At 43.7% G+C, this 12,251-nt stretch overlaps 1 protein-coding gene across 1 annotated transcript in view; it reads left to right on the top strand.

The window, feature by feature from the left end:
* The window catches only part of arhgef17 (Rho guanine nucleotide exchange factor (GEF) 17), a 72,743-nt gene extending 62,215 nt beyond the window's left edge, over positions 1–10,528 (top strand). The window contains 13 exon segments of the mRNA XM_028961551.1: positions 145–230; positions 387–505; positions 671–878; positions 1,090–1,163; positions 1,253–1,440; positions 1,583–1,821; positions 5,192–5,432; positions 5,611–5,697; positions 6,005–6,072; positions 6,547–6,695; positions 7,115–7,289; positions 7,620–7,892; positions 8,080–10,528. Of these exon segments, the coding sequence (XP_028817384.1) occupies positions 145–230; positions 387–505; positions 671–878; positions 1,090–1,163; positions 1,253–1,440; positions 1,583–1,821; positions 5,192–5,432; positions 5,611–5,697; positions 6,005–6,072; positions 6,547–6,695; positions 7,115–7,289; positions 7,620–7,892; positions 8,080–8,288 (2,116 nt within the window). The 3' untranslated portion in view covers positions 8,289–10,528.
* Positions 10,529–12,251: the final 1,723 nt, after the last annotated feature.

Below are 12,251 nucleotides of genomic sequence, written 5' to 3'. Positions count from 1 at the left end.
ATGTTCGTGATGTCTGTACAGTCCCACAGAGCTGCTCTCCAAAACACATTTGTCAGAATGCATACCGCCCTCTAGTGTATATTTTAGGACTGTGCAATTAAATCACATCACAGTCAACAGTCTTTTTTTCCTCGTCCTTTTCAGGTATTCAGCTGCCAGTGTGATTGACACATCAAGTAAATACAAGTTCCTTTGGAAGCTGCCACTGGAGGATGTGGAGATGGTGAAAGGTAGCAGGCGTGATTGGCATGTTGATATGCTGATTGATGTGTCTGGTTCAGTTATTTGAACAGATTTCAGTTTCCTCATCTGACTTAATGCTGTGATTTTTATAGTTGAATTTAAATGCTGCAGAATTTTATGAGTAAAACATATTTGTCTTTTAGGCTCCAACCAGGCCACCAACAGAGAGAACATCCAGAAAACCATCAGCCGACTGGATGAGGACCTCAGCACTTTAGGCCAGATAAGCAAGCTGTCAGAGACACTCAGTTTTCCCCATCAGGTCTGTACATAAACTTCAATAATTCTTTCTTTTGTTTGTATGCACACATTGCCATTACATTATAGTTACAGTTTCCTATCTTCTTAAGCAATACTAACAGTAACAAACTCCTAAAAAACATGTAAGACTGAGTGAGAAGGGTGAGAAATGTGCCTTTTTCTGCAGAGTCTGGATGATGTGATTAAGGACCTGATGGCCTCGGTACATAGGGAGCTGGCGGAGAAGCAATCACTGGCCTTCAGCATGACCTTCCTACCCACCAAAGTGGAACTGACCACCGCCTCAGCTGAGGGCACCTTCATCTTCGAGTTCAACAGTCCTGAGGCACGCAGCAACTTCGAGCAGGCGTTCGAGGAGGCCAAGAAGAAGCTGGGTGAGTTTACTTACCCATTGTGTGTGTACTCCACTGACTAAATGTTCATGTAACCTAAGTAATGTTCTCCAAACCTAGCATGGCTGGGTCTAGGTTAGCATTGCAGTGATAACAAAGGAAAGACATGACACCAATGACAAGAAATATGACAAAAGGAATGATCTTTGTCTCTAAAGTTCACATTTTATGCCTAAAATCCTTCCTCTGAAAGCCATGAACAAAGACCAATGGGACCCAGAGTTCCTGAAGGCCATCCCCATCATGAAGACCCGTAGTGGCATGCAGGTCAGTGCAAGAGCATCAGTAATAATAAAATAATGAACAAGCTGTTTCACACACTGCTTAATAGTGTCATCTCTTTTCTTCTTCTTCAGTTCTCATGTGCATCTCCCAGCCACAGCTCTCCAGAGAACACATATGAGGTGTGGGTGTGTAACAGTGATGGCTACGTGGGGCAGGTCTGTTTGCTCAATATCAGAGACGAGCCCACAGTGGAGGCCTGCATCGCTGTCTGCTCTGCTCGCATCATTTGCATTGCTGCCGTCCCCGGCCTTAAGGGCAGGTCAGTTGGCATGTAGTTCCCAGAATGCACCTGATCTTCTCTGCTCAGTTTCTGTTCTGTCAGATACACCAACATGGAAGGCATTTATATATCATTCAATAGGATGATTAAATTATGAGCGTATGATATGTTTGTGTTACAGAGAAAGAACTGAGCCTGCAGCAGCTCTGGAGCCCCCAACTGCAGCTCCACCAGCCCCACAGCAGCAGCTCCACATCTCCATCTCCGGCTCATCACTGGAGCTCAACGAGCCACCGGCCACAGCCACCCGAGAGCCAGTGCCATTTGACAGTGACGACACGGATGACGAAGACTCGCCCAGCCCCTCCTCCACACTGCAGAGCCAGGCCAGCCACTCCACCATCTCATCCAGCTTTGGCAGTGAGTTCCTGCTTCAGAGCGAGAGCAAGATATATCACAGACGTGGACAGAATTGTTAGTACCCTTCGGTCAAGAAAAACTCACAATTGTCACAGAAATAACTTTGATAATCACAGGCGTCTACAATCTTGTAATCAGTGGGCCTATATATAGGGCTCCAGGTAGTCACTGTGTTGTTTGGTGACATGGTGTGTACCACACTCAACATTGACCAGAGATGTCTCAGGAGATTAGAAAGAAAACTATAGACAAGCATGTTAACGGTAAAGGCTATTAGACAATCTCTAAGCAGCTAGATGTTCCTGTGACTACAGTTGCACATATTATTGAGAAATAACCTTTATTATTACTTTTGTCAGATTAAAGTTATTTCTGTGACCATTGTGATTTTTTTTGTTTTTTTTCATTGACTGGAGGTTACCAACAATTTTGTCAACATCAACAACAACATTTATTTCTTATATAGCCCAAAATCACATACAGTATGTCTCAATGGGCTTTGACAGGCCTTACAGTTGACACCCCCCACACTTGACCCTTCTGCACACAAGGAAAAACTCCACACAAAAAAAACTCTAGGAGAGAGAAAAAAAAAAGAGAGGAAGAAACCTTGGGAAGGAGTGATACAGAGAGGGACCCCCTTCCAGGGTAGAGTGAGCCTGCAAATGGTGTCAGTGCAGGGTTTGATATGATATAATGATAAGTCCTACGGTTGTAGGGTTGGAGAAGTCCCGGATGTATTCAGTGTCATGGTCTAGATTACGTGTCCATAATGATGTTACTGGTCCATTTGAAGATCCCTGAAGCTGTAGTTGTAACGGTGGTGGTGGCTGTGGTGACCCTCTGGTTTGTTTCATGTTTTGTCCTTGTAAAGCAGTTGTCAGGAACCAGGATTTATTTGCTGGTCTGATCACTGGGATCTGCCAGTAGTCTGGGTGCTTGATTCCGTGTTCCGGTTGCACTGTACGACCGATACTGAAATATGTGGTTATAGTGGTATATCGGTGCTACAGTGGCCCGGTACCCTAACTAGGACAGCCTAACTGGTGAATTTAACTTTGTCTGTGTCTAACAGGGGGACTCTGTGATAAACTGGACTTTATAATTGACACTGCGTCAAAATCAAGTGAAATGAAGGGTCTAGGACTTTAGCAAAAAGCCAGAGAAAACAGATAGGTTTTGAGATTGGATTTAAACACTGAGACTGTGTCTGAATCCCGGACACTGACAGGCAAGCTGTTCCACAACTGCGGAGGAGAAGGATCTGCTCCCAGCTGTGACCTTCTGCACCTTTGGTACCAGTAGTGACCCCGCACCCATTGATCGAAGGGGGCGTGGCGGTTCGTAAGGAACCAAAAGTTCCCTCAGGTACTGTGGGGCGAGACCATTTAGAGCTTTATAGGTTAAAAGTAGGATTGTAGTCAATCCTAAATTTGATGGGTAACCAGTGCAGTGACTGTAAGACTGGGGTGATGTGGTCAAATTTCCTGGTTCTGGTTAGAACTCTGGCTGCAGCATTCTGTACTAGCTGGAGTTTACTCATGCACCTACTAGAGCATCCAGACAATAATGCATTGCAGTAATCTAACCTTGATGTAATAAATGCATGGACCAACTTTTCTGCATCATGCATTGAAATGATATTTCTTATTTTCGCAATATTTCTAAGGTGAAAGAATGCTATTCTAGTGACATTATCTACGTGCGAACTGAATGAGAGACCTGCATCAATGATGATACCTAGATCCTTCACTTCAATACTCGGTGAGATAGAAAGGCTATCCAGGGTTTTTGTGTAGTCAGCCAGTTTATGCCTGGCTGCTTGAGGCCCAAGTACAAGCGCTTCTGTCTTGTCAGGGTTTAACAGGAGAAAGTTGGTGAGCATCCACTGTCTAATGTCCTTCAGACAATTCTCTATTTTGTTCAGCTGCTGCCTCTGGTCTGGCATTGCTGACAGATACAGCTGTGTGTCGTCAGCGTAGCAATGAAAGCTAATACAGTGTTTACGGATGACGTCGCCTAAAGGTAACATGTATAGAGAAAACGGACCTAGGACAGAACCTTGTGGAACACCAAACTCTACTTTACTATGTGAAGACGAAACACCATTGATGTCCACAAACTGATATCGGTTGGTCAAATATGATCTGAACCATTCAAGGGCTGTTCCCTTAATCCCGATAACATTCTCTAACCTGGCAAGGAGAATAGCGTGATCAATAGTGTCAAACGCTGCACTCAGATCAAGCAGGACAAGCAGCGAGATGCGTCCCTGATCAGAGGCCAACAGCAGGTCATTAACCACTTTAACCAGCGCTGTCTCAGTGCTATGATGGGGTCTAAATCCTGATTGATATACTTCATGGATATTGTTACAGTCTAGGTATGTGCTCAGCTGCTGGGCTACAACTTTTTCTAAGATTTTTGATATGAACGGAAGGTTGGATATCGGTCTATAATTTGAAAGCTGACTGCGATCAAGATCCGGCTTTTTAATCAGGGGTCTAATGACTGCTTGTTTTTGTCTATTAACGAGGACAGATACGTTGATCGAGCCGCGCTAAGAGCCTTCTTATAGTTAAGTAGGCTCTCCTTCCAAGCTATTCGGAATATGTTTAATTTACTTTGACACCATTTGCGTTCTAATTTCCGGGCGGTCTTCTTAAGCGAGTGCGCGTGATCATTATACCAAGGAATTAAGTTTTTATCTCTCACTATCTTCCTTTTGAGGGGAGCGACTATATCTAACGTACTACGCAGTGTTAATTCTAGACATTTGGTCGCTTGGTCAAGTTCAGCGGGGTCTGATGGTGAGTTTATCAGCGTTGATAACTCTGGTAAGGTATTAATAAACCTCTGTGCCGTACTTGATGTAATTGTCCGTTTGTCTCTATAACGAGGGGGATTGAGTTTGTTGTGTCTGAGACATATTTTAAAAGCGATGAGGAAATGATCTGAGACCATTTCAGATTGCGGAAGAGTAACTATATCTTCTATAGTTAAACTGAGGGTCAACACAAGATCGAGCGTGTGACCACCATCTGTATATCATATATCGCATAAGAGATCATCACATCCTTTGGATTTGAACCTAAATACATTCACACTTGTTCAATTACAGAACAGGGAGTGATCTTTTTGTTACCTAGAAAACAAAATGTGATCTAATGGACTAAAAAAGCCCTTAAATACACTTTCTATGTTCAAAAATAAAAGGGGTGAATTCTGAGCTATTAAGTGAATAGTATCTACAGATTGCATCCTAGAGAACCAAAAAAGGGATTTCTATGTTGGACATTTTAAAGCAATGCCAAATGTCTGTACCTGCGTTTTGCTTTAGATTTCACCAGTGCTTTGTCCGTCTTTGTAGATGATGAAGTAGTAGGCACTAAAGACATGGCCACCGAGACCACCAGCTCAGAGGAGGAGCCAGAGTTTCCTGTCTCAAGTTCCTTTGGCGGAGCAAGACTCAACAGTGAGAGCCCGGTGGACGGACGAGCCATGCGACGCTCCAGCCGGGGCTCCTTCACCCGCGGGAGCCTGGAGGACCTCCTGAGCATTGACCCCGAGGCCTATCAGAGCTCTGTGTGGCTGGGTACTGAGGATGGCTGGTACGTTCTCAGTTGGGGGTGCCTACATGACTCTTTGCATGATAAGTGATGTGAGGAGGATTGCTAGTTAAGGCACCCATGCCCCTGACCGCATTAACATGGGAAGTGTCTGTGTATCTGTAAGAGACAGAAAGAGTTTGTTTTATGCTTACATGTGAGTTTTTCTGGCTTTTGACAGCATCCATGTGTACCAGTCATCGGACAATATCCGAAACCGAAAAAACAGCATGAAGATGCAACACTCCGCGTCCATCCTGTGCATCTTGTACGTACCTCAAAAGACCCAGCTAACCGCAGCCTCTGTATTCAGTCCAGTGTGGCACTGACCTACAAAAATATATATTATAGGAAATGTATAGGTTTGTATGTAATGTTCTAGATGTAATGGTTAATTGATATTATTTTTTATAAGCTGGACTTCCGCTCTGGTTTATAATTAATCCTTTTTTAACCCAGAGGAACTTTTCGTTCCTAAAATGGGGATTAAAACTAGGTCACAGTCCTTTTCTTGTTCATATTAAGAACAGAATAAATGGGGGGAACAACACAGTCTTCTCTGGTTGCTTTTATAGGTACTTGGACAACAAAGTCTTTGTGTCGCTGGCTAACGGCGAGGTGATTGTGTACCAGAGAGAGGCAGGTAGGTGGAGTTAGAAGCCTGCGTCATCGCTGTTCCTTCTTTCATCGCGTTTCTGTGTTGAATGACTCCCGAGAACATGATGTTACAATGATGATTACCATCCCCGACACATAAACATCATCTTGAACTCAATGTAGTGAACATCTGAATTCTTTGTCGCTGGAGAACACTACGACCAGCTGAACAATTTTCCTTCCGAGGATTAGCAGAGACCCACATCACATTACTGCTGTGTGGTGATCGGAACGAAAGGATTCAAACTGGGAAAAGTCAATAAAGCAACACATTAACTTGCACGTAGGGCATAGAATTGTGCATTCAAGGAAAATATTGCGTTCCTAAACCTACACACCTTTTAAAATTAGCCACTCTTAATTATCCTCGCCAAATGGCATCTACTTGTTCTTATGTTCTTCAAATCTGTGTCTGTGAGAGATTTAATTCATAGAATATATTATTTATTCATTATTTCAGGTAGTTTCTGGGATCCTCAGAACTCACAGACACTGAGCTTAGGCACACCCAGTGGACCAGTGACCAAAATGGTTCCAGTGGCAGGAAAGCTGTGGTGTGGCTGTCAGAACCGCATCTTCATCATCAACACAACCACGCTGGCCCAGGAGGTAAGTATGAGGCACTAGGATCTTTCCTGTGCTGTGTTACTCCATGTCACGCATGATAACGTTTGATTACGGAGCGGGGCATGGAGAATGTAAAAGATCGGAGATTTATGGTACATTTTACAGAAAAAGCATGCTGGCATTAGAGCACGACTGGAGATGAGTGCGCTGGCTCCATAATTATCCAATTTAGTAGCAGATTAACTAACCGCTCTGGAACATGCCAAACAAGTTTAAGACCTTAGAAGACCATGCGGCCGACCAGCGGTCACAGCAGAAAAATACCACAGCTAATCAAACCCTATCGGTTTGGTTGGTTTGGTTTGGATCTACTCCCTGTCAGTCATTTTTCCGATTAAAAACATTTGTGTGTGACTGACTGACAGATCTTGTGTGAATTTTTTTTGTCTGTGCATCCACAGCACTCATTTCAGGTGGGCCAGGACAGCAACCGCTGTGTGACCAGCATGGTGAGCTACGGCCACGGTGTGTGGATCGCCCTGCAGGGAAGTGCCCAGGTCCGCCTCTACCATGCCTCCACCTATGAGAGCCTCACTGAGGTGGATGTAGCTCCGGCCGTACACAAAATGCTTGCTGGTAAGTGCTTCATTTTGTGCTTCTGGGAGTGCTATTTGAAGTTATCTAATGCTAATTTACTGGAGCGAAACTTGACTGTTTTCATTTTGGAGCCTTTGGGTTTGATTTAGTTTCCAAATCATTGTTAAACGCATAAGCAACAGGAAGGCATTTCCAAGAAAGATTACAAAGATATACAGAACATGTACAATACTGTTATGCCTGAGGCCGGGGTGGTTGAATTAGCTCAGAAAGTGCCTGTAAAGTGAAGCAATTTAGTTAATCTGTTAACACAATGGGTGTTTCTTTCCTTCAGACTGTGAAAAATTCATCTCGGTCTCTCCCTTCCAGGCTCAGATGCAATTATCCGGCAGCACAAGGCTGCCTGCCTGCGCATCACTGCCCTGCTGGCTTGTAAAGACCTCTTATGGATCGGCACCAGCGCCGGGGTGATCCTGACGCTGGCCATCCCCTCTGTCACCTCCAGCACGGCCCCCGGCGTTTTGCGGTCACCCCTCCAGCCCATGGGGTCGGCTCATGGCCACACGGGACACGTTCGCTTCCTCACCTCCATTGAGCTGCCAGAGGGGTTCAGTGTCAACTTCCCCACTCAGAATGAGACGGGTAGGTGGGAAAATAACACTGATGCACCTGTTGGGACTGGTACCCCAGTGTGATTATAGAAATTATAGCAATATACTGAGGATGGCTGGTACTAGTACATTCAGATCATTAAATTATATGCATTGATTTCAAATGTCAGGCTTCCTTTTATGCAAAATTTGTACATTTGAACCATTCTGTCACCTAGGTAACACCACCCAGAGCACAGAGAGGGGCAGCGGGGGTCTGCAGAGGCGAGACTCTGCCCGTCAACGTACCTCCACCTACCTGCCCATCAAGTCCAACCTGCTGGTCATTAGTGGCGGCGACGGCTACGAGGACTTCCGGCTGACCAATAGCAGCGAGACAGTAGGGAGGGATGACAGCACTAACCACCTGCTCCTGTGGAGGGTGTGACCAGTCCCTGCCCGCTTCAGGGCTCAAGTCCGCCCACCGTAACTGCCAGCAGCTGGACCCGCACACTGCCACTCTCCTACCAAACCCCACCCTTTCCTCTACTTTAAATGTTCTCCGCTCTTGCCTCTGTTCCTTTTTTTTTTTTGCATGGATGTGTCCAACTTTAGGGGGGAATGGAGAAAAAGGGGTTGCTTCAATCAAGATTTTTCTTTGTTCCGCTCAGCATTGTTTTGTGGTTTTGAATCTTTTTGTGGTTCTGACTTGCTTTACTGACTGTCTTTTACTTCCGTGGTGTATGTTTCGCCCTGCTTGTGATGTCCCATGTGGGGTCTGTATTGTGCTGAAGCTACAGACTTTCAACAAGGGCAGTGAAGCCATACTTGTTTTTTTCTCAAAAACAGAGGAGCGAATTAAAGGGTTTGAGGAAAGCAATGGTGACAACACCTTTGGAAGAAAACCTTTTTGGTCAATTTATTGATTTCCACGGATGGCAGGAAGACAAGACTGAGGTGAAGGCCTTGCAGGAAACGAGGGGTGAGGTGCAGTCCAGAGAAGTGGCAAGGGATGAAGACAATTGGAAAAACGTGGACCTGCTCCCATTCTTTCACATCATGAGGTCATCACATTTCAGGCATCAGCGCAGTGGTCAACTACTGGTTGTTTTAAGACTGTGATTTGAGTCTACAGAAATGAAGATGTTTTTATTTAATCACAAATATGAACTATAGGAGAGAGAGAGCGGTAACATTAACAAAAATAATTATTATTATGTGCAATATGAGGCGAGGGTACCTGCGTATAACTATGTTACACTCATACACAATTTTTTTTTTTTTGTGAGAGTTCATCTCTCCACTGTCTTACAGAATCACATTTGACTTGACACATAATCATTTATTTTATTATCATATATTTTTTCTACTCGAAAGGAAAAGATTCCACTACATAGAATGACAGTGTAGTGCGTTGCCTGTAGGTTGCCTGTTGTCAGCGTAATCTTTGTGTACAGTATTTATGTTTTTGATTTTAGTTCATTTTACAGCACTTAATTTATAAATGCGATTTTTTTTTTTTTCCTGTTGTTTTGACCTGTCCAAGTGTAGCAGCTCATTGCTATTGAGATTGTCTTAATTTCCAGAATTGGCTTGAGGAATGGGGAACAAGACTAGGTGGATCATGTAACTATGCATTTCACGTACGGGTTGCATGGATAACGTTGGAGCTGTAGCCTGTCCTTGGTGTCTTTAGTATGCATTGTAATTGTGTGTATGTGTGCGCACGTTCTGACACATTTAGCATACAGACAGATGGTGCACTGTTACAGCTTAGGTTAGGTCAGGAGCTTAGGACGGTGTTTTAATGCCTGGCAAACCATCTAATCAAGTTAGGTCCTCTGGGTTCTCAGAAATGACGCAGAAAGATCTAGATCCAGCTCTTCGTGTCCCCATCATGCAGTTTGAGAACAGCTGTCTGGATGCAACTATCACGCTGCAATTCTGTGGAAATGAATGTATGGTGTTTTATGATGTCACCCATGACGAGGTGTAGATTATGCTTTGATTATCCCTAAACTGTGACACCACACTGAACACACATACTCACAATGCTGACCAATAGCCAATCTGATCAACTAGAGTACCAGCAAATACTCAGCGATACTCACATGCAGCGATAGAACAGCGAGGCTCTGCGGACGCCACAAGGAAGATGTCAGACCTGTTCATAGCTTGTCATTTCATTTTTCAATATTATTAAACAAAGAAAAAAATATTGTCTTGAGGTTTACATTCCTTCTAAATTGGAATAGTCCGTTCTTTCTCCTTGGTCGTGGTCCGAGCAAAATTGCGGTGGAAGCCCGGTTTAAAAAACGAAATCTGTTCATTGTACGTGCCCTACGACCCGTCTGTGAAAGAAGTCCTTAACGTTTGTCTGTAAATATTGGTATATATTGCCTTCTTTCTGTAAATACTGCTCCCGCTGATCCTCAATTGTTGATATGAATCCAATGTCATATTTTTATATACTTGTTTACGTTATTTTGTTTATGATTTAGTTTTTTGTCTTTTCCTGCGGCACAGCTTGTGTCATCACATTTAAATTATAACTATTACAGTATTTTAAAAAAGAGAAGAAGAAAGCCTTTATTGCCACATTGCAGGTCTTGTTACAGTCGTCATGGTTGTCACTTTTCTTCCTGTTATGGTTCTATTTTGTCACTGTGGGTTCTTTGTAATTAAAAGAAGAAAAATCACTGGTGCCAGAAAATGAAGTTGATATTGTGTTCTTTTTTCTTTCATGCTTCATGCTCATCACCCATGCTAATTTGCAAGCATATGCCCTCTTCATGGGTTTACTGATCTGGGGTATTCCCTCCATTCCATAATCCTACCTTTTAAAACAGAATGGCGAAACGGGATCCTATCCCAACAGTCTTTGGGATTGATGTCAGGAACAAAACATGCACAGGTACACACCCCTGGCAAAGTGGCATCACTGTTCCCCAAAAGTGTAAATGAAGGTTAACGAAGAGAGAACAGATCAAGTACATTTTTACCGTTATGTCATTCCTATTATCAAACTATCATGTAAATCTGAACATGTACACATGCTTCTGTTAAGTAAAGAAGATTTTTTTGGTACATCTGCTTCAGGGCACCTGTGTTTCATTGTTAAAGGTCCCTTCTGTGGCTGGAAATGCAGATAGGGACAGGATGAGGTTTTTATTATGATTACTTTTTTCAGTAACGGGTCAGTTTCCTTACCCGCTAGGCCACAGACTGAAGGTCTGCAGGGCGCAGTGGTGGCCTTGTGGTTTAAAAAAAAAAAGTTGTTTTTTTTTTTTTCCATAATGTTCAAATCCTGAAGCATCAAAGGTGCCACTTTTGCCATTTCCCCACACCATTGGTGCCCACACACCATTCATGGCTGCCTACTGGTCACAAGGTGATGGGTTCAATTCAGAGGACACATTTTGTTATGTGCACCGTGTGCTGTGCAATGACAAAAAAAACCAAAACATTGGTTCTTGATTGAGATGTCAAGTCAACATTGATGCGACAGACACTGGTTTTCAAGACCTGAAGCATGCAGGTTTACATTTATTAAGAAAACCCGAGTCTTTAGATATGAATCTAAATCAATTTCTGAAATCGGGCAATAAATAAATTCACAATAAATAATAGAATGGCTTAATCATGCTTTCGCCATATGAGTCGTTTCCTGGCTATTAATCTGGCCACTTCCAGATTAATTCAATCTTCCTCATATATTTATGTGCCTTAGGACAGATGAACGACTGACTGCCTTGTGCACATCAACGCATACAGCAATCAACCACAACATTAAGACCACCGACAGGTGAATAACATGCATTATCTAATGTTACAGTGGAGCCTGCTGAGGGCTGGGGAGATGTTAAGAACAGTCAGTTCTTGAAACGTATGAAATGGTTCGGGTGATTCCGCAGTGGCTGGGACAAAAGCGATCCAACAAAGGCCAGCTGGTAATCCCACTATAGGGATGTTGATGCCCAAAGCTTGTTACTGGTCACGGGGAGTAAAAGGCTATCCTGTGTGGTCTGATCCCACAGAAGAGCTGCTGTAGCACAAATTGCTTTTTGCACATGGGGCTGCATGGCTGCAGACAACAACAGGCAGACAGCGTCTCTCAATGGTCCTTTGATCTACTGCCGAAACGGGTATACGAGCACGTGAACCTTGACGCTCTGGAAGAGGGTGGCCTGCTCTGAGGAATCGCTGAAACTGAGCAGTGCTATCATAAAATTGTTCAGGCCCACCATGTGGCTCGTTGAACCGAATTTTTTTTACGAACAAAATCTAGAATTTGACCTGGCGGGGTTACGGCATAACCAGTTTAAAACAGGAGATAAAGCTGCTCTTTGTCCCCAGTGATACAAACGGCATGTGCCCTGCCTTTATAAGCCGACTTGAGCCGAGCGCTTGA

This window comes from Denticeps clupeoides, chromosome 19, assembly GCF_900700375.1.
Source record: "Denticeps clupeoides chromosome 19, fDenClu1.1, whole genome shotgun sequence".
In the NCBI taxonomy this organism is placed as follows: Eukaryota; Metazoa; Chordata; class Actinopteri; order Clupeiformes; family Denticipitidae; genus Denticeps; species Denticeps clupeoides.
This window is presented reverse-complemented; position numbering and strand designations above follow the sequence as displayed.